This window comes from Ambystoma mexicanum, chromosome 8 (genome assembly GCF_040938575.1).
Source record: "Ambystoma mexicanum isolate Mex_15411 chromosome 8, UKY_AmexF1_1, whole genome shotgun sequence".
In the NCBI taxonomy this organism is placed as follows: domain Eukaryota; kingdom Metazoa; phylum Chordata; class Amphibia; order Caudata; family Ambystomatidae; genus Ambystoma; species Ambystoma mexicanum.
Window position 1 is genome coordinate 1,113,225,150 of NC_090929.1, and position 26,027 is coordinate 1,113,251,176.

Genomic DNA, 26,027 nt, shown 5'->3' on the forward strand with positions numbered 1-26,027 from the left:
TAGAAAAATTTAGCATTTCAAATGCAATGCATATAGTACATCTTTACCTATTTTTATGATTAGACTAACAAATGGTGAAAACATGTGTTTACCCTATGGTGTTGCCTCTCACATCCTCTAGCGGGGTTGTGCAACCTGCGACTCTGCAGAGTTTTTTTTTTTAATACAACTTCCATGAACCCTCACCATTGACTATGCTGGCCAGTGCTGATGGAAGTTGTAGTTCAATGCCCCGGGAGAGCCAAAGGCTGCAGACTCCATTTTAAGGGTTGGGTATTTTGGTCAGGGCAGCAGTTGCGGGATAGAATTGATGAAAATGCATGTCAAAGGCTGTCGGGGTTCATTAAAACTACTCCAATACAAGTGATAGGGTAAAAAGTAGACCAAGTGGTATTAACAGCAATGGCAATGACCCGGATTGTGAACTTGGGCTTGCTTTTAAAAGTGCACTGCCGGGAACATGGTTTAATTTTGCATGTCGGTTCATGGGTCATCCATGCCTTCCACCCTAAGGAAAAGGAAATGTATTGAATACACAAAGAAGAGTTGGCAACTTTTGGAAATTGATTACAGATTAATTGGTTTCATTCAAAGAAACATCGCAAATCTCGATGTTTTTAGAACCTATAATATACTTAATCAATGCTAGGGAAAAGGAACCACCCTGACTTGGAACTGAGACCGCATCATTGAAAATAAGATGGGCTTTCGTGTAAATTAGGTTTGGGCAGTTGCCACTAAGATTAGAGTAAAGGAACATGTGAGAAAAGGTTAGCTAGCCTGTGTTGTTGAGATTTGGAACCGGGGTGTTATCTGTACGCTATACATTCCAACGATTGTGAATTAGACTTCTAAAACCTGAACTTTGCAACTGAGATGGTGGTTTTGTTTTTTTCCTAAACTCAAAAAGAGACACTCCAGGGGCTTCATCTTCTAGAGCTTCCACAGTATTCCTCTGTAGATCACATGAATCCACCTTCCAAAACCCCCAGTGCTGTATCTGTTTAAACTGTGTATTGCTGAACCCATACAACCTTCCCCTTTACTTCACATGGACTCATCTTTCAGATCCTGCGAACTCCAATGGTTTACTTCATACAAATCAATGTTCTAGCGTCTGCCTGGTGTACCCGTTTGATTCATACATGGATTCATTTTTCTGAACCTCGTGAATATACGTATTTATTCTGCAGAGGTTCATTTTCCTAAGTCCCACCAACCTGTAGCTTTTCTTTGTTGAAATGTACCAGTATAATGTACCCACACAGAGTCCCATAGCCTTACCTGTTTACTTCACATGTGTTCATCTTCCAGAGTCCTGGCGGCGGGAGCGAGAGTCTCTCATTGTCATCATGCATTTGAAGCCTAATTGGCCGCCGCAGTCCCCAGGAAATGTTTAATAAACCTTCAATGATCAGCTCCCCCTCCACCTACAACACAAGAAGAACAAGAGGGGAGAGGGTTCAGATATCTTCATCTGCAGGAAACAAAGGGGCGAAGGCAAGGAACCCAAATCAAGTGCCCTTCTGCTACACAACATACAATAACTCCTAAGCGTTGGTGGCGAGCAGCTACACATAAGCATTCTCGGGTGCCATATGGAGCAGTTACATGTACAGTCTTCTCTATACGACCTTGTTGTGCATAATGTTGCATTAAGTGTTTCCAGGTTGCTGAGCGGGCGTGGCACAAAAACCTTTTTGGAGGGAAGGAAAATGTGCAAATGCCCCCGGCCCCACCTAGGGAGGGGCCCCCCACATTGCTGCCTGATGCAAAGAAGGATTTGTCCATTCTTTTAAAAAGCATGCGTATCACGTCATTATATTGTATAGTGTGCTGCTGAGGCTATAAACAAAAGATAGTCATAGGCGCCCCTCTGGGAGAACGAACACAGCCCATTGACCTGTTCTATGGGAAGGTACCCCCTGGATAGTACACAGCCACGCTTTAGCTCACTGTACCTTTAGCAGATGGGAAATATCCATTTGCATATCAGTCTTTGTCCCGCCCACATGGGCAGTCCAGCACCGAAATGCTATGGCAATTCCCTTCTGAACAAGAGTACCAACAGCAACCCCAGCCACGCGTTTCAACCTTTTTGGGCATCATCAGTAGGGTGTAGCTGTGCCTCTCTGAACACAGTGAGCAAGGGGTCCACGTCTGGATGACCCTAGTAAATTTAGGGTGACTAGACCCAAGGCCCTTGAAATAATCAAAATGTAGTCATAGGCGCCCCTCTGTGAGAACGAACACGGGACATTGACCTGTTCTATGGGAAGATACCCGCTCGAGAGTCCGCAGCCACACTTTAGCTAACTGTACCTTTCACAAATGGGAAATATCCATTTGCATATCAGTCTTTGTTGCTGAGCAGTGGTGCCACAGAAACGTCTTTGAGGGAGGGAAAACGTGCAAATGCCCCCGGGCCCCACCTAGGGAGGGGTCCCCCACATTGCTGCCTGATGCAAAGAAGGCTTTGTCCATTCTTTTAAAAAGCATATGTGACACACGTCATTCTATTGTATAGTGTGCTGCTGAGGCTATAGACCCTCAGCCTGGCCGTTGTTGACAAGTACATTTCATTAGATCAATGAATCCGTCCATGCTTTCTGTGTTCACTGGAGTGTATACAGTTTTTGCATTAACTATAGCACAACAAATGTTGCATTTTAAACCTTTTGTGGGCAATACGTTGATCGCTTGCAGTAATTAAAGTTGAAATGTACATTGGTAAATGTGAGTGCTACTATGATTCAAAAGTATATACCAGTATATTAAGCTTCTGCTCAGTTTAAGAAATGAAGAATCCCTCACAATTTTTAGAAAAGCACTAAAAACTAAGCTGTTCAATTAAACCAGGACTACACGGCACTGACGCCATCATTGTTCCTTTGTAACCTTGGAACAACTGTCAACACGGTCACTGAATGTCGCCTTTGAAACAAATGTCCGACATGCATCAAGTGAATATTCTGTAACAGCGCCTCAATGTCTCAGGGCCGCTGGGCGCTTTATAAATCCAAATAAATGGAGACGGGCGGTAACGCGAGAGGAGGAACAAAAGGGAACAAGACAGCCACCCTGGTGTGAAGCAAGGGGCTGATGGCATGCACGAGAGAGCAGAAGGTTGGTGGTGAGGGAAGAGCCGCGGGCTCATATCAGCAGTTAAGTTACATCCTGCCACCCATTGTTCACAATGGAACAACCAATGTTTCAATATTAAAACGTCTTTACCATCACTATACAAATAGTATTTTCATTTTATATACAAAAGTCAAGGAATTAGATAAGTGAAGTATTTTAAATCAGGGCAGTGGGCCTTGGTATGAGGCACTGCTTTGAATAGAATACGTTTTACTACACCAGAAGCCGCTTGATGGCCACAAATAACCAATTAGATAGGTGCTGTTACAGGCATGTAAGACATTTTAAATCACCGAAATGTGGCAGGAACCTAAATCAGAATCAGCCGAATGGCTGGAATAAACCCATTACGGTTTAGAAAACTGTTTGCAGGCACACCTTTCTCGTTTAAATCATCTAAACATAAAAAGAATTCAGAAAACACAGAATTGCCCACTGGCCATGATCATGATGTATATTAATGCATGTACAAATGCCAGAAAAGGTGCCAAGCCGGCTTATACTTTCTATACGAATAGAACTTTCTCAGACAAATGGCCATTGCCACCAACTAGACAAAAACTAAAGAGGCAGGACTCTTTGTAGGGACTGATTATTGTGTGCATTGTCCAGTCAGAATCAAGTAATAACACCAAGCGTCTTCTTGAGTGCTTTTTGTCTGGTAGCGAAGTTGGCTTGATGGCAGAAGGAAGGCGGCTATCATTCGGAAGGCCCTCTACGGCACTGCAATTGCATCCTGGGGCAATCACTGCTAACCAAGTTTGAAATCAATTCTAAGCCCTGTAGGTCCCTAGAAAGATGGAGGGCTTGCGGTAAACTCCTTTCTCGAGCAAAGCTGTGACCCGTCCTATTGTGTGAAAGTACAGGGAAGCCATATAGAATGACACAATGGAGAGAACTTCCAAGGCTCTGCAATAAGTGCACAGAATACACAACTCCCACACCATACATCTTAGATCCTGTTGCTCTACCCAATGCCACAGTCCCCCCACACTCTGCACATGGGGGGGGGGGGTCTGCTATCCACTTGGGCACAGCTTCCCTTCACATGTAGATCTTGCAGGTCCCCTGCAGTAGACTGCACTGGCTAGGCTCATTGACAGAGAACTCCTTAATGGCAATGCTTTGAGGGGAGGTCTACAAAAAGGGGCACGCTGAATGAACACAACCCCACTAATGACCCACACATGACCCCACCAAAATAAAACACAATACCTTTGACCTTTAGTATGCCATAAAGATAGTGTCATGCCACTTCCTGGGTGTCACACTAGCATTCCTTTGAAGCCACGCACCCATGGAATGTCATAGGTGCCCTCAGACAACGCGTCCCACTGCTGTCCTTGAGAAGGAGCATATGCCACATTCCTTAGCTGCTCTTCTCAGCAGTGAAGGGGTATAGTATGCTCCATGTAGAACGCTAAGGAGTGGCATTGCCATTCACCAGTGACATCTGCAATGACCACCGGGTGCTGAGCAGGGGCATGCAAGTGTGCCCACGCTCCCGCGTCAGCACTAACAGAAAGTGTTCCTAAGCTTGCCGATAGCTTGTACACTGTTGCCTCATGTGGCATGGTTGACGAGGTGAAGGGCTGGGTAACATGGGGTGTTGGAATGCTGACCCACAAAGCATTTCATAGGTGCAAATCAGTGACACATGGCATGTTCCATGTGCCACAAGTCCTCTGAGCAGTGCCACATCCAGCCTCCCATTGCACCCCCCCACCCGACACGTACATCATGTTCCGAGTACCTGACCAAAGTCACATACGACATTCCCTAGATGTCGCGCTGCGCGGAGTCACGTACCGCGTTCCCTAGGCGACCGGAACACTGACACGTCAGGCATTCCGCAGGTGGTACTGAGCAGACACACGTACAGCCTCTCCTAAAAGGAAGGCCTGGAAGTCTGCCGGGCTGAACTTTCACATCAAGTTCCACAATAACTCAGGAAACACCTGCAGGAAATCCCATGGGTTGAAAAAATATGTCAAAACGCAAACCCAAGTACACGAAGAACAGAAAAAACAGACATGCACTATGAATGGAGTGAGGGAGACCTCATCAGAGGGGGCAATATTGGATCCACTACCCCTGTATACTGTATAGACCATACAATACAGTGTATCCCAATACAGCTACACAGAGGAAAGAATCCCACCATGGGAAACATAGGGCAGGAAGAGTGTCAAGATTGATACAATCTAGAGTTAGAGTATGCTTAACCCAAAACATGCGCAATTCAGGGCGACCAAGCAACATTGGTGTTTGTTTGAAATGACATCCCATATGTTCAATAAACACACATTGCTGTATGCTCACAAGCATAATACACATTTAATAAAACAAACTAACAGCCACTAGGAGGAGAAAGATCAAAGCTGTGCACATCAGGTGGGCAACTCAAGTACAAATTAAAACGCATGCATCAAATAATTCCCCGAGCTGTACACATGGTGTGCAGGTGCCTCCTGGCACGGTGAGCATAGCATGCCATGCAAAGAACACCCAGAGCGGTGATGACCATGTGAGGCAGAGACACCCCGGAGCTGTGTACGTGACATCCAGGGACAGCTCAGGATCAGGCAGTTATCATTGTACATGGTATAAAGAAAACGGTAAAAGGCTAGGTCTTTGGTGTAGAAAATATGTAATGCTGCACAAACAGGAGGGAGCGATAGACACACACACGTTTATACAGCATGCAGAGATACTGGGGTGCTGACTGTCCGTTTATACAGCATGCAGAGACACTGGGGTGCTGACTGCAGAGACATTGGGGCGCTGACTGCCCGTTTATACAGCATGCAGAGACACTGGGGTGCTGACTGCCCGTTTATACAGCATGCAGAGACACCGGGGTGCTGACTGTCCGTTTATACAGCATGCAGAGACACTGGGGTGCTGACCGCCCCTTTATACAGCATACAGAGACACTGGGGTGCTGACTGCAACTTTATACAGCATGCAGAGACACTGGGGTGCTGACTGCCCGTTTATACAGCATGCAGAGACATTAGGGGTGCAGACACCGGGGTGCTGACTGTCCGTTTATACAGCATGCAGAGACACTGGGGTGCTGACTGCCCGTTTATACAGCATGCAGAGACACTGGGGTGTTGACTGCCCCTTAATACAGCATGCAGAGACATTGGGGGTGCCAACTGCACGTTTATACAGCATGTGCTGACTGCCCGGCATGTAGACAGTCTGGGTAGCAGGACATATGTGCTTCCTCCCGTTTACGTCCTCTCCCAATCATTGGAACGCTATTTCCCCCACAATGCATACTACTACCACATTCAAAACAGCACTGAAATTCCAACATCACTCCCATGAAAGCCCTTCCTATCTTATTGTCTAGGCTGCACGAATGCGTCCTGACTTACTCTCCAGTTCGGTCAATACGCTCAATTGACTGCATTTAAATATCAGACCAGCTGGAAGAAGACGGGGTGCAGCTCCAATTCAGAAACAGCTTGGAAGATGTCTCATATCCCACTCAAAGGCTGCCCAACACGCTATATATGTCTTGCAATTTACAGGCACATTTTTGTTGGAGTGAGTGTTGGGAAACAACAAAAATAAAACACAGAGCACAACTTCTATTACTTAGTCAAAGGGTTTCTTGATGATCACTACCACAGCCAGATTTAAAATAAAAATCGTTTTTTTGTTACCAAAATGCTCTTTGCTTTTATGCAAATCGCCAATCGTGGGTTCATGAAGAGAGAGGATTTTTCATGACGTGCCTGGATCATGCCAGTTGGCCATGCCCCTGGCCCCAACCCGCTTCACAAAGAGGATGTTCCCAGAGTAATTTGTTTTCCATTTCCAGCACTGTATCAAACTAACTTTAATGACCAACTGATATGGGTCTTCTGTACCCTTTGTCCCCAATAAATGTTCCCGTTATTTGTGCCTTTCACTGCTGGATCAAAAACAAATTGTACATCATCAATGCTTGTCGTAGAGCACAATGCCCTGCGAGCCGTCAGACTGTTCTGCCCATATACAGTGTTTGGTTTACATGCTATGCCTGCTATTCAAAATCAAAAATATGGCATGCAGTGATGCCTCTGATGTGGTATGCCTATACACCTCTAAGCTCTGTAAATGGTATGCCGATATACCTCAACGCCCCGTACACAGTATGCAGAAACCCCTCGCTGATGGCAAGAGGCCGCCAACTGTTAGTACCCAGAGAGCCGGGGGTTAACTTCCTTCCTGAAATGAAGATGCTGGTGTTCAAGATGTTGTGATGTCTGGATAGAGGTCCATATCTTAGCACCAATAAGGGGATACATGGTATGCAAAGAGATCTCAGCGCTTTGGACATAGTAGGTACAGACACCTTGGATCGTTGTAGAGTGTGCAGATTTTGAGCGTAAAGACCTTTCGGGAATTCATGCCGTTTTGACCATCTAAAACTAGGTCTTCCCATATTACTTCTTTTCTAGTCCTCCTTTCGTGATCGGGGTGACTGGACTACTTTGCAGACCGTGGAAAGGTAAGTGACCGAGCAATAGGTCATGGCACAGCTAGCAACCACCAAATGATGAGACGATGCCATATGCAGGCTCGGTTCCATCGGCTGCATACACCCTCAAGCCACCACTAGATCAAGGAAAAGTGAGTGAATGAGCAAAGACACCTGGCTTCAGCAGGGGTGGACTGGGAACCAAAAGAGGCCCCGTCTTTCTTTTTTTTCTTTTTTAAAGAATGACCCCCTTACGACTGTGCAAGAAAGCCTCGAAAGATGATTTGGGGGGGGAATGTGGGTTCTTCCACATGAGGATCTGGAAAAAATAGGCCCAAATAGTGCATTGTAAAGCATTACTTTGCAGTGGTCCACTGCTTCCTGGCTATGTTTGCACTATATAAACTCAAATACAAATACACATTTGTCCCTATAGAGGGATTAAAAAGCATGAAACGAATACATTGACGTATAGCATTTGTTAAAAGTGAGGAATAAACTACCAGAAGCTTTTTAACAAATTCATCACTTCTAAGGGATGTGTCTGGTGATGAGAGATGGACGGAAGGAGTAGGGTGCACAGGGGTAATTAAGGGGAGCAGAAAACCACAGTACGCACACAAAAGAGGCCCATGGTGTAGGGGAAATCTCCAGAATTCGCTGTAGGCCAGTCCACCACTGTAACTCTGTGCCCCAGGTTAACCCTGCAGTAACAAATCCCACGAAGTTCAGAGGGTGTGGGAAGTGATGACAATCTTAACTTCGAGTTCCCCCTGTAGATGTCCCCTTGATGCTATTTTCCATCTTATTGTTGGTCCCGGCTGTGATAACCTGTATGCTCTTATCGGCAGAGCAACATGGTGGACTCAGAGTTAAGACTGTCATCACATCCCACCCCCAACAAATTGGATCAGCTTTGTCGCTATGAATTCAAGCATTTTAATTCTGTCATAAGATTTTTCACTGAATTTCAAGGGTCTTGTTATGCCACATTTTCTCAAGGGCCTACGAGCCATGGACTTCGGCTTTCAGCCATGGCCACTGTCCATTCCACAAAATTTAGCATGAAAGACTGTGGCCATGGCCACGACCACACCTATGTCCTTCATCCATATACCCCCAACTAGTAAATAACCAGATCCATTTCCATATGGTCTTCTACCATAGCCGATAAACACCGCCTTTGGCCCTGGCTAGTCTTCCCATTGCCACAATTATGCAAAAAGAAAGTGGGCCACTGGTTCACCAATAGCACTCCAAAACACATCCATTAGAAATCCTGTCCACCTTTACCCCCACACTCAACAGCCAAACAAAACCCAGAAAGGAATCAGGAAACAACCTTTTTTTAGAATGGCAAAAAACCTCCGATTGGCTGGTTGAATTCCACTCTCAAGTCTTGGGACTCCACTTTAGATGGTGGGACTCGAAATTTGCCTTGAATACCAAGTCAGGGTTCGACCCTTGGGATACCTGCAGGATCCTATGAATGGGTCAAGACAACCCCATCAATCTCTCGCTTCCTATTGGGCAGTTTGAGTACCTCCCCTCGTCCAGATTAGCACTCAGCCACCGATCTGGCAGATCAAACTACCATTCAGTGGTTGGAGGCAGGGGTGTTGCTAGGTCTGGAAAAGACCAGGGGGTACGCTGATGTCGGAACTGTCAGGACTCGGGCTAGCTAGCCTTTTGGTTGTAGCTCCTGAGATTCTATCCAGGCTACAACCAAAAGATCGGGGCTATAGCCCCCTTGGGTCCCCCCCCAGCAACACCTCTGGTTGGAGGCAGTTTAAAAAAACAATGGTTGCGCACAGAAAACACACAGGATGGGATTCGTGTCCAGCAGGGTAGTCCCCTGACCGGAATACATGTGAAGCCCTCAGTTTCTCACAAGATACAGGAAGACGACAGAGTTATGAGATTAGTTCCACAGGCAGGAACTCAGCACTGGATTAGAAACAAGGACAGATGTAACTATGTAGCAAGGGTTGTCACCAGGATAAGAAAGCTCTTCTCTGTGGGAAGATATACTCGGGGAAGCTCCGCACCTTCAAAGATTTACTAAATGGATTGCGTTTCCCTGATTTGTGGCCATCATGCGCGGTTCATTTACTTCAGTGGCCAAAGGGAAAGTCCAGACCTAGAGAAATAAAACTATGTAGTACCAAGAGGATATTTAAGTGGGCATGGGTTAATGGGCTGCAAGTAATACCTTTTGGGAGAGTGCTGCTGAATGGGGGTCTCCTTGACGATTTTCTTGGGACAGGATCTGACAGATAGTTCACAATCCAGAACAGGCGTGGACAGGATCCATGTGTAATGACATTCATAAGGGCCAAAGTCCATGTGCTCCAGGCTCGGAGTCGCTCATAAGTGGCTTTCGAGTAACAGGTTTGGGCTTTAGAAAACTCTAGGCAGAGTGTCTACTCGTGCTGGTGAAGAGGCTTTGGGTACTGTGCAGATCATAGCAATCTGAATGCACAGTGGTGCAACTTCCAACACAACACGCCAGCCAGGCAAGGTTGGAATGCCCACATAAAACACATAGCAGAGAGCTTGGACCAATGCCAGGTTTGGGTTTAACCCTATGTAAGAAGGCCACCTGACCTGGCTACTATGGGAGATTCGAGCTTTGCTGGAGTCAAGGATCATTGTCCCTGTTGCTTCTTATATGGAATGGTAATTTATTGCAACCTGCAGCTTGTATTAATGTGGTAAGGCCTGGCTGAAGCCAACTAAACGCAGCCTGCAGATACAGAAAACTTAAAAAACTGGAAACTCTGGTTGTCCAAGTCTATGCGCTATCAAAAGCTGCTGCCTCCTACCCAGCAGAAAAGGTCACCCACTGTGGTGGCCAGTGCTCCACAAGAAGCCAGGACCCGGCCTGGTTAGAGCTGCAAAAACGGAAATAAGAATAAAACGGGTCATATATGTTCTTGATCTGCATCTCCAGGCTACGGAAACTCATACCTGCCAACATACACACAGCCACCCTCATACGATTCAGAAAGGAGCTCAAGACCCTCCTCCTCAAGGAGCTCCCAGTTCTGAACTGCCGACTGACCCCCCCACCTCAACCCCAATTAGTGCTTCTCTTACTTAATTGTATGTAAAACAGCCCTGCTGCAAATTCTGCCCACTTACTGATATTCATATTAAACTGTTGTGCAGCAGACAACACCTTCACAAAGCCAGGTCCTATAATAGGAACAAATAAATATCTGTCTTTTCACAAAGGGGTACTGTAATCAGCACTCCACCGCTACCTCACTAAACCCATGCACACAAGGGTCCGGGGGTGTTGCTAGGTCTGGAAAAGATCCGGGACTATGCTAATGTTGGGACTGTCTGGACTCAGGGCTAGCTAGCCTTTTGGTTGTAGCCCTTGAGCTTCTATCTGGGGTTACAACCAAAAAACACAGGACTACAGCCCCCTCATCCCTCCCAAACCCCCTCAGGAACGCCTCTGCGAGGGTCCAGCTTCAAGTTGAGATATGCAACCTCAAGAAATGTGGCCTTTGCATTTGACACTGCAAGCTGTCTGCTTCGGTTCATTCTAATATTGAAGCGCACAGTCTTGAACATTGTGAGCAGACACACCCATGCACCGAGTTTGGCGCAACAGTGGATAGAAATAAATTGGTGTCAGAGTAGTTCTTAAAGAAATGATATTCAGAAGAATTTTAGATTCAGATTAATTTTCAGGTTACCCTGACCAGCGTGAAATGTTGGCCTGTGTGAAAAAGGCCCCTAAAAAGCAGAGCATTGATAGATATAGGAAACAGTCTTTAAAGAAGGCATGAGCTACGTAGCACTATCACGCTTACGTACACTTGACGGTCTATTTCTAATCAACTTTGATGCAAGTAAACTGAACGCTGATATTCCTTGCATTTTAGAATACAATAGACTGCGTTCACTGTACACCCCCCATCTGAAACAATATCCTGTTCCAGAAAAAGTAAAACATGGTAAAAGAAAACTAATTCAAACAGAAATGAAACAGAATCTGACGGCAAATCCTTCAAAGAAAACAAAAGAAGCAAAGAAGAACCTATTAGGGTAAGTAAATCAGGTACTTCTTCAAATAAGGAACAGAAACTCTGAAAAAAAGCACTCAGACAGAACTAGCTGGTCCATTCAAATGTTCAAATGAAACTGGTATAAATTGCTATGCAAATGTAGCAATGAATATTCTATTTCAATTGCCACCAATTGTTAACAATATTTACTTACACAGTACAGACCAATTGTTTTTGCAAATGTTAGTCCTTCATAGAAACACAACAAATAATCCTGACAACACGTACAGTGTTCACGGAATAAGACAAGAATTGGACTACTGTGCTGGAATGGTGAGATTCACTATAAACTCACAAGAAGATCCACAAGATTTTCTAATGTACTTACTACAAGTACTGGAAAACAAAAACATACCTATAAATGAAATCTTCCAGATTTCATACCTGTGGAAACATACATGCACTCTCTATAACAATGTGATACAGGAACAAATCCCAAATGAGCGATTTGTGTATGTATCCATACCTAATTGTGAATTCATTCCATTTCAGCAACTTTTACAGAATGCAAACCATGGCAGATTATGTACTATGTGCAATTCAGACAATCGCTCCACCTTACTGATACAAACACATAGTAACTACATAATACTTCTGCTTCTACGTTATAATGCAGATGGTACCAAAAACAACTGCAAGCTGACTGGAGTCACACACAATCAAGTGTCACTTGGAAAAAAAACCTTTACAACAATAGGTATAATCTACCACGCAGGAGCTACAACCAATGCAGGCCACTACAATGCATACATTAAAAAGAAATGTGGATGGTTCGAATGTAATGATAGCACCATTACTCTAAAACAGAGACTGCCAGCTAATCTTACAAATGCGTACTTAATCTTCTTAAAGCCAACATTTACTAACTAATGTGTACTTCAACATTACCAAAAAATCAAGTAAAAGACTATAAACAGTTTGAATACGCCAACAGGTATCTAACCATGCACCCAAGAGTAAACCTATAAGTAGTGAAATTACAAGCACCATGGTTTTGATATGCTGCAATGGTTGTGGGTAGGACCTATAGTCTTGGTTGCTTGGCCGTAGGATGTAGGTGGTAGGTTATACATCCAAGCCGCTAGGCCCAGCCTACAGCCACTGCACCATATTACTGCCATAGATTAGATGTGTAGATTCGAATATGTATGACATGACTGTAATTATACTTAATGTTTACTTTGTTCAGAATCCATATATTTCTTACATGACTTTAGTACTTGGCAGAAATATCCTTTTTTAATTTCTGTGATAAAAGAAAAAAGCATGTTAGTGTTTATATTTTATGAAGACTTATTACATTGTATAATAGACAGTTTAGCTTTTTTTTACCCTCATATTTAGTTTACAAACCAGTGTACTGTGCATTTTGCTCAGTTTCTGTGTTTGTTTTTCAAATCCTTGGGTCTGGGGGAAATAAATCCTTGTCGGATTAAAAAAAACCTTTATTTGCTATGCTACAAACTATTTCCTTGTTTTCTTTGAGTGTTTTTGTTCTTTTTGGTTAATTTTATGTCTGTTGCCTTGTTGCAGATTTTTAACAGTTAGATACCTGTTGACGTATTCTAACTGTGCATTTGTTGTTACGGATCTGTGATATTCATTTATCTGTGTGGTTGTTATACACTTTTCTTTCCAAGTGACACTTGACCGTGTGTGAATCCAGTTAGCTTGCAGTTGTTTTGGTACCATCTGCATTATAACGTAGAAGCATAAGTATTATGTAGTTACTATGTGTTTGTATCAGTAAGGTGGAGCGATTGTCTGAATTGCACATAGTACATAATCTGCTATGGTTTGCATTCTGTACAAGTTGCTGAAATGGAATGGATTCACAATTAGGTATGTATACATACACAAATCGCTCATTTGGGATTTGTTCCTGTATCATATTGTTATAGAGAGTGCATGTATGTTTCCACATGTGTGAAACCTGAAGATTTCATTCATAGGTATGTTTTTGTTTTCCAGTACTTGTAGTAAGTACATTAGAAAATCTTGTGGATCTTCTTGTGAGTTTATAGTGAATCTCACCATTCCAGCACAGTAGTCTAATTCTTGTCTTATTCCGTGAACACTGTACGTGTTGTCAGGATTGTTTGTTGCGTTTCTATGAAGGACTAACATTTGCAAATACAATTGGTCTGTACTGTGTAAGTAAATATTGTTAACAATTGGTCGCAATTGAAACAGAATATTCATTGCTACATTTGCATAGCAACTTACACCAGATTCATTTGAAAATTTTAATGGACCAGCTAATTCTGTCTCAATGCTTTTTTAAAGAGTTTCTGTTCCTTCTTTGAAGAAGTACCTGATTTACTTTCCCTAATAGGTTCTTCTTTGCTTGTGGTAATTGATGAAGTTTTAGCTTCTTTGTTTTCTTTGAAGGATTTGCCGTCAGAGTCTGTTGCATTTCTGTTTGAATTAGTTTTCTTTTACCATGTTTTACTTTTTCTGGAACAGGATATTGTTTCAGATGGTGGGGGGGTGTACAGTGAACGCAGCCTATTGTATTCTAAAATGCAAGGAATATCAGCGTTCAGTTTACTTGCATCAAAGTCGATTAGAAATAGACCGTCAAGTGTACGTAAGCGTGATAGTGCTACGTAGCTCATGCCTTCTTTAAAGACTGTTTCCTATATCTATCAATGCTTTGTCTTGGGATTTATGAATGGTGACTGCATATGCAAGAGTTAGAGAAAATTGTTCTCTACCTACATACATGTCTTTGAAAAGAAGGAATCGAGCAGTTGAGTGCCCTACCCTTTTCACTTCTGAATCAAAGCTAACATTAGGTTGGAGACCATGCTCACTTCATCTATTAGTAGCATTTTCATTTTTTTTAATACTCTGCGTAGTTCCATTGCAGCTTCTGCAGAAAGTTTGTAATAGTCTAATTTGTTTTGGTGTTCTACTGGAAGGAGTAGTAATCGGTCTAAAGTGACACCGCCTATGTTGTAGGCAGCTAAACCTGTGGGGGCAGTTACAACAGCTGACAGTTTGTCGTTTGTCAATTGTTGAAGGAACTTGCTGATGATTTTGATTAAGAATGTTTTTCCTGACCCAGCTTCACCACTGATGTACAGCAGTATAGGTTTGTAATTTTGGCAAGTACATTCTTTATTTTCGTGTTGTACACCATGTGCAATTTGTTGTGTAACATCTTCAAAAATGGAACGCTGATCTTTGTTGAGTTTTGCTTGTTGTACAGTTATGTCTCAAATATATTCTTGATAGGGACACATGGTGTTTTCCACTTCTGTCAAAGCCAATTCTGCCTCATTTGCCATTAGTGGCTGTCCTAGTGGTTCTTGGCTTCCTGTTACAGAAGGTTGACTACTGTCGGAAGTGTCCTTATCTAGTTGGGCCTGAAGTTCTTCTTCGTGTTGCTGTTCATTGTGCAACGTTGTTTTGCACTGCGTAAAGTTCACATCGGTGATAGCGCTTCCATTTGCTTTGGAAGCATCTTCATAGCAGTCATAGTTATCTAGTATCTCTTCCTCTTTTCTCAATGGTTCAAAAAGTTGTAGCAGAGACATGTAATCTAGTTCTTTCTGTTGAGGAGTTTTTAATGACAATTTGACATGATTAATTAAGCTTTGTTTGGTAAGTTTCACTAAGCTGCCTTCACAATCTGTCACTCTATATCTACCTTTGCTTTCATCGGGTTTTATATTATTTTTGTGTGCAAAGTTTTGAGCTTTGTGGTATAGACACATGCTTTCCAAAGTGCTATTCCTGTTCGGATAGTATGTGTCCAGTAAATAGTTTTTTAAAATGTCTTGGCTGTTGGGATCATTTCTGGCAATTGTTTCTATGTCCTCATATGATTTCAGAACTCTTTTTCGAGATTTAGCAGGACCAAGACTTAGCCATACTATGTTGTCCGTTTTTCCATACAAAGCAGTACTGGTTAAACGATCTGCCGCTTCATAGGCGCCACATTCTCTACGAGAGAGCATTTCTATGCCTAGGTTGTACAATTTCTGAGATAGTGTTTTGTCTGATGATAGGTCATCCCGGAGGTCTTGAAGCTCTGTTTTTTCTGCTTTTGTTAAGTAGGCTCTAACATATCGTGCAACAGCAGTGGAATTGTCTGCAATGTACTGCACATCTATGTTTGCATTCCATAAGACGGAAATGATTGCATTGTAATCATTGATCTATTTTGATTCTTCTGTTCTTTTTATGTAAAACGTGTTCTTAAGTGATTTACCTTTATCACTATGTTGCAATAAAGACATGAAGTTGTTCACTTCACCTGTTTCCGTAACTCGTCTAGGGAAACCAAAGTGGCATTTGGTGTAGTATTTCCCTTTGCTTTTGTATTTACGATGACAATATTTGCCACATTTGTGTCTTTGAAATTGTAAAATCTGACAATGCAGGTCACTAAGTGTCTGTTGTGAAGGGATTTCACAAGTGACATATTTTTGGATGAACTGCAAAACAGTGGCATCACTGTCGTGACCAAATTTAGGTGCACCTTTGATCCATAAAAGCATGTGAATATGTGGTGCTCCTCTCTCTTGGTATTCTTTTCTCCAAAAGAAGTGTTGCACTTCTCCGAGGGGAGGAACAGTTTTATTGCAGATAAAGTGTAGCATAGCAATGAAACGATGATGGAAATATCTTGACACATTAACTGGATCTAGAGAGCAAAGTTCTCCAGGTGTTAATATATCCATGTTGGTTTTGTTGTTGTTTGATATGCGTAGGAAATCATGTAGATCTTCCCATGCATATTCTGCACAACTTAGTGTAACAAACCAAGTCGGTGGTCCAAGGTTTCTGATCATACAACATATGTCTCTGTGCTGTCAGAACCAGTATTCTTTTATACCACGCATGTTGAAACTGATTTGTTATACTGGATTGTAAAACCTCATCTTTTTCTTGTACTTTTTGTATTAATTTGCGTACCTGACATATTTTGAAAGTGGGTTCCAGATTTCAAAATGTGTGCAACTCCGTAACATAGGGTTGCTAGTTCACTTTCAACGAGTAGGTGGAATATGTATTCCACATTTTGTCTAAATCTGGGATCTTGCGAATACATTCGTAATGAGCAGTATTCTGATGCCGTAATCTGAGTTGGTCTATCATCGTATCTTCCGCCTTTGCCAGTAGGAAATAGCAGTGGAAAAGCACGTGCTTCTATACTTTTTTCCCATATGCTCATTGGTGACCCTTTGGTTTGTCGCATTTGGTAAGTTTCTAGTGCATCATCTATGCTTTCATTGGAATGCAATGGATGAATTGTTGAATGGTCCAAAAGAGTGGATACTGCAGCAGGATCCAGAAGTTCAAATTGTCCAGTTTCTGATGACTCTTGAATTATTTCAGTTGTTTCCCTTAAGCTTTCTTCAATATTTATTTCCTTGTAGTATTCGTTATTGTCTTTTAGATATTGCAAGGCTTGTCTAACTTTATGTAAGTCCACCAGTTGTTGGCAAAAATGTTTGTCTTTTGTTGGTACACCATTTACCAAGACAATTAAAGAATGCTCTATTTAACATTGGCCTCCTAGAGTGTGTACATTTTCTGTTAGATCTAATGGCAAATAAACTCTTTTGCCACAAATGCCTTTCATCAATTAAGAGAGAGGTAATTTTGCTGTTTTTGGTTGAAGGCGTATTATTGCTTGAAATGGGTGCACTGTTTGGATTATGATGCTCTCACATAAATTGAGTTGTTGCATGGGTTTTGGTACTGGGAACAATTACAAATTATTTGCGATAGCACGTGAAGGAGTTTGGTTGTTGTCCAGTTTAGTAGTGCAGGTACTGCAACATATTAGGGGTTCACTTATTGGGTATTTGTTTTCTGCTAAAAGGTAGAGAGCAAATTCAAACCATTTGGAATCTTCATTGTCTTCTATTTTGTATGCTATGTCTATATTTTGTGTACCTTTTGTAAAACGTTCTGCGGCAACACACACACATGGTTTGGTACTTCAGCCGATGCACTTTTAAATTTTAGTATTTCTTTTTTGTATGTGTGTAATAGAAGGTTGCTATGTGCAGAATTGTTGCTAGTCTGTTCTAAAACTGTTGCATTTTGTAAGTGGCTTTCACTTCCAAATGTTCTCTGGATACGGTTGATTTCTTCTTGCAGGTATTTGGGTGTGCCATGCAGAAGAGTGTTATTTAAATTGGCTAATTCTAAAGCTGGACCTTTAGCACAGTATATTTTATACACTGGATTTCTTACATTTGAAATGATGTATTGATATCCTTTTGATATCATGGAAGGTGCTTTTGCAAATAGGTCCTGAAATGCAGGCTAATGAATGTCCTTGTAGTCTTGTGTATTTGCGCATTGGACAGATATCCATATTTTGCAGCACTTTCATTTTAATTTTGTCTTTACCTTTCACATACTGATTGAGGAACGGACGTAAAGATTTGAAAGATTTGTTAGGAATGTACACATTGACGTGCATGGCCATTTGTATACTGGACGGTCTGGTTCAGTCGAATCGAGAGGTAATTCTGAGTTTTCAGGGGATACTTTTCTAAGCAGTGTTTGTTGTTCCATGATGGTATTATTGATTTTTTCATACCCTCGTCCGCTGCTATGGATGGCAATTGTGTTTGTTTGATTTTGTTTGTATGCTTCTTCATTAAAATATGGTTCTGTGGTTGTTCTGCGACTCCATTCACCTCCACAAATATGTAAGAAGTTATTTTTGTTGACATTCCGTTTATTGATAAGTTTCTTTTGTAGTTTAGTACTTAGTTTTGTTAGTGGTTTCGTCCTATTTAACACTAATATAAACAGCTTCCTTTTGAGAAAGATAGCACTGCCCATGAGAGCTTGTAGGATTAATTTTCTACGGTAGGTTTGAAGGGTTGAGGATGATTTCGGTCCTCTTCTTATTAGATTCCGAAGGACTCTGTGGTGATACATTTTTGCTAAAATACTGTTTTCACTATGGACTTTTGTTACTATATCAGGATTAATAGGAGCATTGTTAGAAGTACTGGTAGCTGATTTTTTGTGAAGCGTTTTGTGTTTCGTGCGATATTTGGATGGAGGAGGTAAAGTTTCGGTAGTTGAAGCTTCCTTTGTTTCGCTAAACGACTATTAGCTGTTTTATTCCAACGTTCTCTTCAAACTCTGCTACAGATGGATGTTTACTTTGGACACTTATTTTCATTTGCTCCATTTCTGCATTCCTTTCTACGGACTTGCTTTTTGGTAGGCATTCTTTGGGGTCTGTTGAAAAAAAGAAGGCATGGTTTGGTCTGTTGTACAATGTATGTGTGCATGCGTGCATGTGTTTGATGGGGAAGCTCTTTCTGGTGGTGTTTGAATGTGCATTGGGCTGTTACAATGATTTGGGAAGGCTATTTTTCTGTTTGTATACTACTACAATGTGCTTCAGATGAGAGTACAAAGTCAGCTAGTGGTGAGGAGAAGCATTAATAGTAAAAATAATGGTATAAAAGTGAAACGGCTTTGTTTTCTAGTACTAACATTCTAAGACTTCTGTATGTTATTTGAGTTCCTAAAACACAGGGATTTGTGAGCCATTGTGCCTGTTATTCTTTGTTTAATAAATGGGGATTTGTGGGTAGAATGGTTCAGAAATCAATGTTTGTTTTGGTGCGCAAATTAAATAAATAACCCACACAGTCTCTTTGAGGAACAGTAAGAATATAAAGGTAGTACTGTACTTACTTTTTTTAGCGGAATGACCAGGTTTCTTCGGATATGTCGTTTGCAGTGTAGATGCTGTTGATTTTCAGGAGAGTAGTCTCCACTGTGATTGTAAGAAGAAGTTAGTAACTTTGTGTGTTTAAAGCAGTGATGTTACTGTACACGTTAATTTTGCATCTATTGTTGCATTATTCTCCTTTGATATCTCAACACACTGCATGTGTGCATTTCACTTCACTATGTGCTGCCTTTGTATGTTATTTGCAGTATGTTAGTTGTAAGTGATTCAGAAATGAGTAACATTTTTAGGTTATGAAAATGCCTTGTTTTTTTAAGCTGTGTTATTAATAGCATAGAGGTTTGTAAGTGTTGGGTCATTATAGTAGATGGGGAAAAATTTCACTACTTTCATATTATAAGTACGAATCCGAAAAATCGGGAGACCCTCAGAGGGAGATGTCACCACAGCCATCGGGAGCATTTATTTTTCTCGTACAATCGCATTGGAAGTAGCATTAATGTATGCGGTACACAGTAAACAATGGTAACATTTTCTAATGGAAAATCAAGTTTTGCGTTAAATAGGGAGGGTTGTAACGTATGTATAGGTTATGCGCGACACAGTAAGAAGTAATGCGGTTTGTCAATGAAAAATCGGACAGCTTGCACTTAAAGGGGGAGCGTTGGTATGTATTGGCTATGCAGATTTAGTGGCATTAATTTGTTTAAATGAAATCATGAGGGTTGCACATGTTCTCTGATTAAAATATGCATACCTGTACTTTATACTCATGCATGTGCGCATTCATGGAGCTGTACGTAGAAATCCGTGACACTTGCACAGTAGTTTTTGAAGTAGGTGCTTTACAATGATATGTGACTTTCATTCAGAGTGATCAATAGTACATTTGAAGTGCTAAATTTTGATGACGGAGTTAGATGTAGAGATGTTGAATGTGGATGGTTGTGTGACTGCTTAGCTGTGTCCAATGAGGGAATGGATTCGCGAATGATGTGGAAAGGGTAGAAGGACTGGCTAAGGGTTATGTGCCGCACATAGACAACGCTTGTACGCGGGTAGGGCGTGTCACATACGGGGTTCTACAGCAAATCCAGCATGGCAAGGGGACTGTAGGCATCAGCCAATCAGATGTTCACATTGTTCGTTTGTGTCGAAAAGACGGTGCGTATACTGAAGATGGCAGAGGCGGAGAGGTCAGGTTTTTGGTGCTTGGAGATATTTTTGTCCATGATTTACAGCACTGTGCTGAAAGTAGGCATGTGGCACACAATTTAAATGTGAGAGGAGTGCAGGTGGTGTGGAGCGCTGAGACTGATCGCAATGTTGCAGCAATTCTCCAAGTTTGCAGAGACATGCATAGGATGACCACTCCCCATGTGGTACTTCTGCACTACGGTGCTTGCCATTTTGGTTACGTGAGTTCACGTAATTTGTTGGAAGATTTGGAACAGTTGGTTCAAGCAGTCATGAACATCTTTCCAACTGCAAAAGTCATTTTTTCTGGGTTACTCCCTAGAGGAAAATGGGACAACAGTTCTGTTTTCTGTCCTGATCAAAGTATTGGGAGGTGTAACATCAATCGCGGCATGCGTGCTTTCATGTTATTAGTTGGTATGTTTTTCTGCAGCCACGAGAACATGGTTCCCAGTAATGCGGCTTATTTTGAAGCAGATGGGGTTGCGTTATCTTCTTTGGGAAATGCCATGTTCTTTTGGAATGTAAGGCTTGCTTTGGAGAAGGTTCTGTAATGGTTGTTGGAGTAAAGTAAGAAGAAAAAATATTTATAAAAAAAACAAAAACAGGTGTCTGTAAGGCATCTGCCCAAAAAAAAAAAAAACACAAACACCTTACAGGGGAAAAGGGGAATAATATTTAAATGTACAGTCGTCACGCTCTGATCCTCTACATGTCCACGGACATGGCAGTAGTTTGCAGGCAGCGCGTGTTATCAACAGGGATTCTGGGGTGGAGACACATGCAAATGAGAATGTGCGAAGGTAGAGATTGGTCAGTAAAGTTCAGTGGGTGTGTTCTGAATGGGGATATTTAGTGAGAAGGTCTTTTCCCTGACAGGGGACCAGACAGCCAGGGCTCTGTGTGCTCGAAAACAGATTTGCTGGATTTTGGGAGACTCATGGATACATTGGTTGAAGGTGCATGCAGAAAGTTGCGGTCTATCTGCAGATCTTGGATTTTCTCATGTGGAAGTGCACTGGCATGGCGTGCGTGGAATGAGGTGGCTGGACTTGGTACCTCTCTGTGCTACTTTGCAGTCAGAGCGTCATCCTGATATACTTATCATTCATTGCGGAGGAAACCGTTTAGGCCACGTCTCTGGAATTTCTTTGCAATTTGCAATGAAGGAAGGTCTTGCGAAGGTCATGGACATGTTTCCGAATTGCCAAATAGTTTTTCCCGTATTGCACAAAGACAAATATGGCTGCGTTCTTCTGCATTTGGTCCACAAATGGAAAAAGCGAGGCGCAATGTCAATAAGGCTGTTTGTGCCTCTAAGAGATGTTGGCATGTCCTCATTCCACAATGAAAACATTGTTTCGCAGCACTTTCATTTTTCGCAGAGATGGAGTCCATCTCACATATGCTGGCAATCAGATTTTTCTTCGCAATGTACAAAATGCATTGCAACCTTTTTTGGATTCATATTCACCTATTTGGCAATCCGTTTTTTCCAATCTACAGTTTTTGAAACACACAAAACACCACCGAAAGGCTCTTTTCAGAGCCACCACTTACTCCCAGCAAAAAGTGCTTTGCTTTTTCTCCGCTTGCACCCTCCATTTTTGTGAGTCCTACGACTGTCCGCTGACTTTTTGAAAAATGCACATAGGCCTACAACAGTCGACAGATTATTCTATTGTTAAACTGAGAAAGGCGACTCTGAAAAGAGCCTTTTTTGTAATTTTTGTTGTTTTCCAGTTTATTGCTTTTGAGCACACGACACACTAGGAGAGGAGGGTAAGGAAGGGACACCAACCACGGGGATAAGAAAGAGCAGGTGGAGAGAAAGATGTAGGGTGGGCTTTACTTAGGTAGGGGGCAGTTCTGGTGCTCCGTGACCGTAGCCTCAAAAGCACTTCGAAGACTCACCCCCTGCAGAGTACTGCATCGCAGTACATACACAATATTGTGACCCTCGAAAGGTAAGGGTCAACAGCATCGCAAATGGCTTGTGAGGCAGCTGGAGAGATGCGCTCCCCCACAGAAGTGTCTCTTCTGGTGAGAGGATCGGACACAGAGGATGCTGTGGAGGAACTCAATCTACTACGTTCTTCACATGGCACCACCTTGCGAATGTCTGCACTGTGGAACGAAAATAGGTGTCGCTTCATGGTTGTCGTACCAAAGCTGTAAGCACCAGGTCTTCCATGACTCAGCACCAACTGGCACTGGTTACACCTGACTAGGTTCGCAAGTTCTTTTGGTATGTCCCCAAAAACGGAAAACAACCGCAACACCCGGCGAGTGCTTGTAGTGCGGAGTTACTCCACCTCATTCTCTTTCCTCTTCGTCCTTGATCCCTACATCCTCACCCGTATTTCCCTCTGCAGGCTCTTGTGGAGGTGGTGGAAGGTTTGGGGGTGGTGCTGAGGCTAATGAAGCAACAGTAGCCATGGATGCCATAAAGATTAGTCGGCTACTGGTCGCTACAGCAGTAAAGGCAGCACGCTCAATCTGCTATAGCCAGAAGCACAATGAAGATGAGCTTGCGGGTGTGGCCATTTATAGGGGTTGGGGGTGCGGCTTGTGACCATATTGATCACTCAAAAGCATTGCAAAAATTCGAAACAATACGTTCAAAGGTAGGGCCATTGTGTGGGACATGTGAAATGGTGATTTTATACTGTAAAATAATTTCCCATGTTTGTATAAGTTCTTTTGAAATGTTGCGGAAGCAGACAAACTGCGCAAATTAGTCCACACGCTCAGCATGGGTGCGGTCACGTGATGACGTCCTGAACACATCCGCGAGGGAAATGGGTCCCCGCTGGACAGCAAATGCAGAGTAACGGACGTGCGCATGCGCGCGGGTGTTCTACGGACAGTGTTCGGGTCCTGAAACTAATTAAAAGTGCGACACAAGTGACACGGACAGTTAGACAGGCGTGATGTTCGCAGTACTTATGGGTGTAGTGCGCATGTGTGTACATGATCTGCTGACTGTACGGCCAGGTACAGTGTCCTTCGGACACCTCCATTTTGTTTGACTACGGACATGCCGGCTACCGCACCTGTTCTACGGACAGTTCCCTCTTGGCTGCGGACGGTACGGACAGGTATAGTGTCCTTGGGACACTCCCATTTTGTTCATTTACAGACATCCCGGACACCTGGTGTGTTCTAAGAACATGTTTTCTCTCGTTTGTGAGCGGTACGGAGAGGTATAATGTCCTTAGGATGCCCCATTCTGTTCATTTACGCACAACTTGCACAGATGGTGCATTCTAAGATCAGTTCAATCTTGGTTGCCATTGGTACGGGTAGGTGTATTGCCGTTAGAACATCCATGTTCTATTGCTTACGGCTAGCTCGAACAGGCGCGCTGTCCGCGGACATTTTAACTCTTTAAAAAAAATGTTTTGCCTCAAACCCTTCCACTACAACTAACAAAAAAAAAAAACTTTCAATACACGCACACACACACACCAATCAAGAGAAATACACGGGGAAGCAGATACTGAAACGAATATAGGGGAATTCGGGTTTAACACGGGCTGGTTGTGAGGGGATGATTTGTGACGGGATGAAGGGATGGATGTTGCATCAAAATGTTTATTTTCTTCTTGAAGATTTGGGGATGGTTCACTAGGAAATGGAGAAGGGGGGCAGGTACAGGTGGGACAGTGATATCGTATTTTTCCTCTCACATATTCCTCCACGAATTGCCTTAAACTGTTAAAATTGTCATTTAGTATGCCCATTTTCACTTCTATCCTTTTCAGCCTGTCTTCCTCTGTGCGTTTGTTGGCCTTTCTTCTTTTTTAACCTGGTCTGTTAAAAATAAATGTATATATTTTAAATGCCCATACAATACTGACCATTCATTTGATTATGCAGAGTAGTGTGCACCATTATTATCGCTATCTTCAGACATTTCCCCAATCGGAAAATTCTCCTCCAGCCACTCCAAAGTATTGCCCATTTCTGTGTCAAAACAGAAACATTATTTTTTCTGTCCCTCATACAAAAAAAGTACACACATAAGAAAAATGAAGTTCACTTACTATTTTGTTGTAATTTGTCTTCGTTGTACTGTGTGCGTCTACTGTCGCTCCTGGCTGCACAGTTTTTGTGAGGTAATTACATTGGAGGCATACCTTTTCTGTCATGGTATAATCCATTTCATTCTACATTGTCATTGAATGCATGGTTATTGTTTCAGACGTTTAGGTTCACCTATTTATTTATTATTAGTACTTATAGGGGCCAATTCATAGAATTCGGCGCACAAGTGGCGCACGCGGCTGGCGCACAGTGTGCGCGTGCGGTAGTCTGCGCCAGCCGCGTGCGCCCAAACACATTCAGGCGCACAGCGTATTCATGGATTCCAACATCCACAACCAGCCGTGGCGCAGAGTGGCGCAGCGACCCTGCAGCAGCGTCAGTTACGCCCCCAAGAACGCCCCTTGCGCAGGGAAAAGCCATCAAAATCCCCAATCCAGCGCAAAGGGCAGCAGCAAACGCAGAGCGGGGAGCGTGTATTTCAGGGGTGTGCGAGAAATTCTACACGCGATTGGCCTGGGTACGTGTATTACAGGGGTGCGCGAGAAAATCTACACGCGATTGGGCTGGGTACGTGGATTTCAGGGGTGCGCGAGAAATTCTACACGCGATTGGCCTGGGTACGTGTATTACAGGGGTGCGCGAGAAATTCTACACGCGATTGGGCTGGGTACGTGGATTTCAGGGGTGCGCGAGAAATTCTACACGCGATTGGCCTGGGTACGTGGATTTCAGGGGTGCGCGAGAAATTCTACACGCGATTGGCCTGGGTACGTGGATTTCAGGGGTGCGCGAGAAATTCTACACGCGATTGGGCTGGGTACGTGGATTTCAGGGGTGCGCGAGAAATTCTACACGCGATTGGCCTGGGTACGTGGATTTCAGGGGTGCGCGAGAAAATCTACACGCGATTGGCCTGGGTACGTGGATTTCAGGGGTGCGCGAGAAATTCTACACGCGATTGGGCTGGGTACGTGGATTTCAGGGGTGCGCGAGAAATTCTACACGCGATTGGCCTGGGTACGTGGATTTCAGGGGTGCGCGAGAAATTCTACACGCGATTGGCCTGGGTACGTGGATTTCAGGGGTGCGCGAGAAATTCTACACGCGATTGGCCTGGGTACGTGGATTTCAGGGGTGCGCGAGAAAATCTACACGCGATTGGCCTGGGTACATGGATTTCAGGGGTGCGCGAGAAATTCTACACGCGATTGGCCTGGGTACGTGGATTTCAGGGGTGCGCGAGAAAATCTACACGCGATTGGCCTGGGTACGTGGATTTCAGGGGTGCGCGAGAAATTCTACACGCGATTGGCCTGGGTACGTGGATTTCAGGGGTGCGCGAGAAAATCTACACGCGATTGGCCTGGGTACGTGGATTTCAGGGGTG

General features: G+C 43.2%; 1 protein-coding gene across 2 annotated transcripts in view; it reads right to left on the reverse strand.

Annotated features, from left to right (window-relative positions):
- RASSF4 (Ras association domain family member 4) overlaps positions 1 to 26,027 on the reverse strand; it is a 666,318-nt gene that overhangs the window by 112,100 nt on the left and 528,191 nt on the right. For both annotated transcript variants that reach the window (XM_069611147.1, XM_069611146.1), the window contains one exon: positions 1,285 to 1,430. In XM_069611147.1, coding sequence (XP_069467248.1) covers positions 1,285 to 1,430 — 146 coding nt within the window. The remainder of the gene's footprint in view (positions 1 to 1,284; positions 1,431 to 26,027) is intronic.